Source organism: Coenobita brevimanus, chromosome 46 (assembly GCF_032717465.1).
Source record: "Coenobita brevimanus isolate Jiangsu-jjx chromosome 46, ASM3271746v2, whole genome shotgun sequence".
Taxonomy (NCBI): domain Eukaryota; kingdom Metazoa; phylum Arthropoda; class Malacostraca; order Decapoda; family Coenobitidae; genus Coenobita; species Coenobita brevimanus.
Window position 1 is genome coordinate 11,109,944 of NC_136999.1, and position 7,500 is coordinate 11,117,443.

General features: G+C 41.1%; 1 protein-coding gene across 1 annotated transcript in view; it reads left to right on the plus strand.

Moving 5' to 3' along the window:
- LOC145398808 (uncharacterized) overlaps window positions 1-7,500 on the plus strand; it is a 102,895-nt gene that overhangs the window by 39,335 nt on the left and 56,060 nt on the right. The window contains exon 3 of the mRNA XM_080271617.1: window positions 876-938. Coding sequence (XP_080127743.1) covers window positions 876-938 — 63 coding nt within the window. The remainder of the gene's footprint in view (window positions 1-875; window positions 939-7,500) is intronic.

Sequence of the window (7,500 nt, forward strand, 5' to 3'; positions counted from 1 at the left end):
TACTCACTCTGTTGGTGTTATTCTTATTGTTGTTGTTGATGATGATGATTTTAGTACAGCAGCATTTTAGTATAAACTTAAAAAATTTTCAGTGAGGCGATGAAATATAGCTCTGAAATCTTTAAAACTCTGTGAGGATTTAGCACATGGCAGAAAGGTATTTGTGTATTTAAACTGGTGTTAATGTCTCACCTTGAAATACTTTTGTCTCAGAAGTGGCAAAGGAAAAAAAAAAATCACATTCATCGGATAACACTGTATTCTGAGGCAATTATTTCGTTTTTTTTTTTCGTCGCTTTCATTCCTACATCAGGCCTTGCGGGACAGATTATCACATATCAGATTTTCAGGGAAGCGCTTCTTATATCAGTTGAATATATCGTTTTTAATCATTTTCTTTCATCATTTAATTTGGCTTGAACAAGGATAATGAGGATTGTGTAAGTGAAACATGGCGGGTGATTTCCCAAGACTTTAATTGCTGCTCTGCCGTTTTGTGTGTGTGTGTGTGTGTGTGTGAGAGAGAGAGAGAGAGAGAGAGAGAGTGTGTGTGTGTGTGTGTGTGTGTGTGTGTGTGTGTGTGTGTGTGTTCGCCTTGAAGACAAACCCTTCACAACAATTAGTTTCTTCACTGATAACCTTTTGTGTGCATTTATCTATTTCATAACTGATATCTATGTAATGTGCTCTTGGTGTACGAATGTGTTAAGTTTTTGTAATATCATGGCGATCGATTGATTGATAGATAGATAAAGGTGGATAGATAGAAATAGTTGTCTATCATTTCTTATCTGTATTTGGTATATTGGTAATGTGTTAGTTGTATGTGATGTTTATGTCTTCTAATTCAGCCTTTGTTTCTTTCTTTTTTCCAGCTGATCCTGACTGGCCTCCTGGTGTTGTGTTTTATCAGACGAAAAAACCGATTTTCATATCTGGTGAGTAGTGTTTCTCTCTCTCTCTCTCTCTCTCTCTCTCTCTCTCTCTCTCTCTCTCTCTCTCTCTCTCTCAAGGAATGCTTTCATCTTCTCTCCACACATTCTTAAAGTTTGTTCAAGTTTGTTCTGAGTGTAATAAGATTTAATGTGTGACTTTTGAGCTGCTCTCTCTCTCTCTCTCTCTCTCTCTCGTAATTCACTCACACGCTCCCTTTCCGTCTCATGACTCCTATTTATGACTCACTCTCTTCCACTCCCTCCACCTCGCTCCTTCTCTCTCAATTCTCTCACATTTTCTTTATCCAATCACACTTTTTTTTTTCTTATGGATTTTTATTTCTTTTCGCCTTTCATATTATTTTTTTTCTTCAGTGATATTCGAAGTATGTTTTTATTTTATTTTATTTTATTTTTATTTATTTATTTGCCAACACGATTATGGTGGAGAAAATTAATTAAACCCCGTATTCTCGTCGGTTCAAGAAGCTCCCTAACACCTCTTCCTAAGCGATTTATATTTCTTATTACATCCTGCCGTCCTCTTCTGTGTTAAATCATTGTCATATCACCATACTCTGGATAAATAACCTACAAAACGATATTAGCCCACCGTATCCAGAATAAATCGGTAAGGAAAAGGTGTTAGGGAGGTTCCTTAACTGCCCAGAATACGAGCCTGATAGGAAAGGTGTGAGGAAGAATAATACTAGAAATACAGGTAAGGTAAATAATAGAATTGGTGATTAACAGTACAGTATTTTGATTTTTTTTTATTATGAGAGGGAATCTGGTGTTTAGATTTTTTAAATTTAATTTGTTTTTCCTTCCTCTTTATCTTGTCAAAAAAAAAAAAAAGAGATCTGGTTTATGGATTTTTTTTCTTAATTTCTGTTAAAAAATTGAAAAAGGAAAAATGGTAGTAGGAGGAAGGTAAATATAATGAGTGATTTCCGTAGAGTTTATCGACAGGCATGAGGCGTAATAACAATAGCAAGGTAGATAACAACTGATAGTAGTAGTAGTGGTGGTGGTGGTGGTTGTAGTAGTAGTAATAGTAGTAGTAATAATGGTAGGAGCAGTGGTTGTAGTATTAGTAGTAGTGTAGTTGTATTAGTATCCTTGCCATTATTTGTCCTAGTATTGCAAACCATTACCATTCACACACTGCTATACCCTCACCCATTTCCAAACGCTACACTGTTCATCTACACTCACACACATTTCCAACCAGGCCAATGAGTTTTATGTTGGCGTATGCTTTTTGTATATTGTGGGTGCTCGCTCTCTCTCTCTCTCTCTCTCTCTCTCTCTCTCACACACACACACACACACACACACACACACACACACACACACACACACACACACACACATTTTTGCACTCAACACTGGTCATGACAATTGACAGGGTTTTTTTTTTTTAAACAAATACAAACAAACACGCCCACACAGACTCTCTCTCTCTCTCTCTCTCTCTCTCTCTCTCTCTCTCTCTCTCTCTCTCTCTCTCTCGTCTTGTCGCTCACCACACAACAACCCTGACCTAGTGAGCACGACGTCAACTTAGTCATGGTGGGGGTTGTGTTCTGGCTGTTTGGGTGAGGGGAAGGGATGTCAGAGGGGAAATGGCAAGGGGTGAGGGGAAGAGAAAAGAAGAAGAGGGAGAGGAAAGGAGGGCGTTAAAGATAGAGACGGGAGAGGGAGAGGAAGAGGGAGAGAGGAAGAGGAGAAAAGGGAAGAGGGAGGAAGAGGAGGGGAAAGGAGGGGAAAAGAAAAGAAGGGGAATGGGAAAGAGGAAAGGGAAGGAGTGGTTCTGGTGGGGGAAAGGCGTGTGTATAAGAGGAGAAGGAGGAAGGGGAGAAGGAAGAGGAATAATTTGATAGATGGGGAGGAAGAGGAGGGTGATTCCGAGAGGGAGGGGAGGAGAGGGGAGGGCAAGGAAGGGGTAGGAAGGAGAAGATGTAGAGAAGGATAGGGGAGGAAGGGGAAAGTTAGGGGAGATGATGTTATCGTTGCATGGGGTGGAGGAGAAAGGGGAGAGGGGAAGAACGAGGACGAGGAGGAACAAGGAGAGAGTAGCAAAAATTGGAAGAGGAGAAGGGAGATCTGTAGGACGTTGTGTGTGTGTGTGTGAATGAGAGAGAGAGAGAGAGAGAGAGAGAGAGAGAGAGAGCTAAGGTGACAAAGTTGGATGAAAGGGTTGAGAGAGAGGGAAGTGCAATAAAGGGGTAGAGAGTATGGAGGAGGAACAGTGACTGCCTGTGAATATGAGAGAGAGAGAGAGAGAGAGAGAGAGAGAGAGAGAGAGAGAGAGAGAGAGAGAGAGAGAGAGAGAGAGGTGGGGGAGATAGCGTGATGAAGTTACGATTGTTAAAGGGAGATGGAGAAAAATGAAAGAGAGGGGAGGGAACGTAGAGTAGGAAGATCAGAACAGGTGCAGTAAATGATAGAGAGAGAGAGAGAGAGAGAGATGGGGAGGAATAATTTAGTCCATTTTCATATATATATATATATATATATATATATATATATATATATACCAATAAAAGGTACTGGAGCCAGCCCACCCCTGAATCACATCTTTTTTTATGTTTCTGCCCGGAATCGTGCTAAGTCTGTTCTTTGCTCTGCTAAAAATAATTTCATCTGTACTAAATGGTCTCAGCTCTCCAACTCGAATTCTTCCTGCTCCTTCTGGCACCTTGCCAAAAACCTTTCTGACAACTTTACCTCATCACCCTTCCCTCCTCTTCTACTCTGTTGGTTCTGTAGCTCTTTCTTCTACTGGTAAAGCAGATCTCTTTGCTCAGACTTTCTCCTCCAATTCCTCCATAAACGATTCCGATGCTGTTCCTCCATCACTTCCCCCGTCAGACTTCCTCATGGCTGACATTAAAATTTCTTCAGCTGATGTATTTTCTGCCATCACAGGCCTCAATACTAACAAGGCATATGGACCTGATGGAGTCCCTCCTGTTGTCCTCAAGAACTGTGCTTCTGTGCTTACACCCTGCCTACTGTAGATAAACTCTTTCGCCTTTGTCTATCAACTTGTGTCTTTCCTTCTTGCTGGAAGTTTGTTCTTATTCAGCCAGTCCCAATGAAGGGTGACCATTCCCAACCCTCAGACTATCGTCCAATTCCTTTAACATCCTGTATCTCAAAAGCTTTTGAGCCAATTCTTAATAGAAAAATGTTAAAGCATATTTCCTATCACAACCTTCTTTCTGATCGTCAGTATGGGTTCCGTCAGGGACGCTCCACTTGCGGTCTTCTCATCTATCTTTCAGACTCCTAGTCATCCTCGTTTCGGGACTTTGGCGAAAGCGTTGCCATTACACTTAACATCTCAAAGGCTTTCGATCGAGTCTGGCATAAATCTTTAATTTCCAAACTGCCCTCTTACGGTTTCTATCCGTCTGTATGTGCCTTCATCTCTAGCTTCCTTTCTGGTCGTTCTATAGCTGCTGTTGTAGACGGCCATCGTTCTTCTCCTAGATCTATGAACAGTGGTGTTCCTCAGGGCTCTGTCCTATCACCAGCTCTCTTCCTCTTATTCATTGATAACCTTCTGAGCTGTGCGTCTAACCCTATCCTCTTGTACGTTGATGACTCCACCCTTCACCTTTCCATTCGGTTCCCGCAACATCCATCTCAGCAGTTACTTCAACAAACAAGGGATGAGGGTATGGCATACCTAATGTCTGACTTGGCTCGTATCTCTGACTGGGATAAAAATAATTTTGTTGTTTTTAATGCATCAAAGACTCAAATCTTACACCTATCAACCCGACAGAATCTTCCACAGAAGAACCCACTAATGTTTAATAATATTCTGCTTAATCCTGCATCATCCTTGAACATGCTTGGGGTTTCATTCACTCGGGACTTATCTTGGAGAGATCATATTACAGCTCTTGTAAAATTTGGTTCCAAGAGATTGGGTGTATAAAGCCGACTCCGTTCCTTCTTTACCCCTGCACAGTTGTTGACTTTATACACGGGTTTTATCCGCCCCTTTGTAGAGTATAACTGTCACGTGTGGGTAGGCTCCCCACTTACAGCTCTTCTCAGCAGGTTGGAGTCAAAAGCTTTTCATCTCATTAACTCTCCTCCTCTTACTGGCTCCCTTCAACCTCTGTCTCTTCGCCGCATTGTTGCATCGTTATCTCTTTCTATCGCTGCTTTAATGGTCACTGCTCCTCTGAACGGTCTGCTTGCATCCCTCCACCTCAGCGACGGGCGCTTAGCACCCCGTTTCTCCCAGTCCTTCATTTATGCAACAGTTCAGCTCTGGAACTGGCTCCCTCTGTCTGTATCTCCTGCTAGTTGTGATGTCCAGTCTTTCAAACGCAGTGTGTCCAGGCATCTCGAAATGATCGGATCTTGAAATTGGATGTCTCGTGTTTTGTTTTTCTCTTGGAGGGAACAGCCTTTGGTTCCTTCTTCCTAGCATAATATATATATATATATATATATATATATATATATATATATATATATATATGTAGAGGACTAGAGATTAAACCAAACTCACTCTCTCTCATATATATATATATATATATATATATATATATATATATATATATATATCTATATCTATCTATCTATCTATCTATCTATCTATATATATATATATATATATATATATATATATACTGTATATCTATAGAGAGAGAGAGAGAGAGAGAGAGAGGACTAGAGATTAAACCAAACTCTCTCTCTCTCTCACACACACACACACACACACACACACACACACACACACACACACACACACACACACACACACACACACGGCAATACAAACAGGCACATTTATTTCAATACTCAAATTAGCCTAGTTATTTATCAGTCACAGGTGCAGGGATGAATGAATGATATGAACCAGTAATATTTTTTGTAGTAACGTTAATGAAGGTGGGGAATGTTGATAGTATTATCATGGAGAATATCTGGAGGTGTGATATATTTTTTTACTTTTATTTTTACAGGTGGGAATTTTGAGTTTCATCATGAAGAATATCTGGGTGTAATATCATTTATAGCTCCATCAGTGTGGGTGGGGAATATTGAGACTATTATTATCTATAGTATCTGGAGGTATAATATTGTTTTTGTTTATTTAATGCGTACAGGATTTCAGACAATATTATCATCGAGCATTTAGAGGCAGTAGCGACTATCATCCGCTCACTTGATGTAGTGCTGAATACTTCTTGCTTCACCTTCACTTTTATTTTATTTTTTTCTGTGTCTGCCCTCCTCTCTTCCTGTTTCACCTGTTTTTCCTGTTATTTTTTATCACTCTTCTTTCCTTTATGCATGTTAGTGTGGTAGTTCCGGATTGTGTTACGTTATTTGAATGTTATTTTTTCTTCTGGAGTAGACTTTAAATGTCTGTGTGTGTTTCATAGTGATAGCATTATTTGTTAGTATGTGGATGTTAAGGATGAACAGACAAGAGGCAACAGTATTCGTGACGGGTGTTGATAGTGAGTGAGTGAGTTTGTGTTTGTTTGGTAGTTTCAGGTTCTGTTTATTTGTGCCAGAAATAGTTGTATTAGTTTGTTTAAGCTGCATAACGAAAGGGTGCACCGTATACCTGACAGTAGCCTTGATGGAAAAAATACAGCCTATAACAGTAGGTTGACGGTGCATAGAGGAACCAACAAAACAGGACAAGGAAAACACCCCAGCTTTTCCACATCATATGATCCGCAAAAGTAAACTGGCATACAAGAAGCTGTATGGCAGGTAAGACACACAGTCCACGTACCTGTATGACAAACGCAGGCGCTTTTCCCCAGTCAGTTTTGTATTTAAGTACAGAGAGAGAGAGAGAGACAAGTATATTCCTAAAGTTTGACATACATAGCGGAAAAATCGAAGCATTGGAGTCACGCACCAATAATGATAGAGTGTTCATTGTTTTTCACTGGTTGTTAGTTTTCTGGAGGCGGAACTTGGAAGGTAATTGTTTCTCTGTACCTGAGTGACAAAGAACGCACCCAGACTTCGACACGGTGTACGACCCAGAATATTCGGTCTTCTGTGCATCAACAAACTTACCGTTACGTAAGCAGACACTAGGGGAAGCCTCGCAGTGGGATAAAGGTGAAGTACCCTCACACTGATGATCTGACAGAGGCTCATCAGCGGAGTCTCAGGGGCACAGGAGAGGCTTGGGGTGGCGGAAGAGAGGGGTGGGGTGAAGGAAGAGATGTTAGAGAGAAAGGCAAGGCGCTGGAGAGGGAAGAGGAGAGAAGTGCTGAAGGGAAAGGAAGTATTGGGGAGGTAGGTGGTGATGGAGGAAAGGGGAGTGAGGGAGAAGGAGAGGGTGCCTGTGAGGGAGGAAGAAGGAATGCTGGAGGGGAAGAGAGATGAAAGTAGTTGAAGTGGATAAAAGTGATGGAGAGAAGAGGGGGATGGGAAGGTATGAAGAAAGAGAAAGAAAGAAGTGCTGGAGAGGCAGGTTTGAAATGGAGAGCGAGATGAGGTAAGTCCTTGGGGGATAGAGAAGTAACGGAGAGAAAGGAGGTAAGTGTTGGAGAGGAGAAAC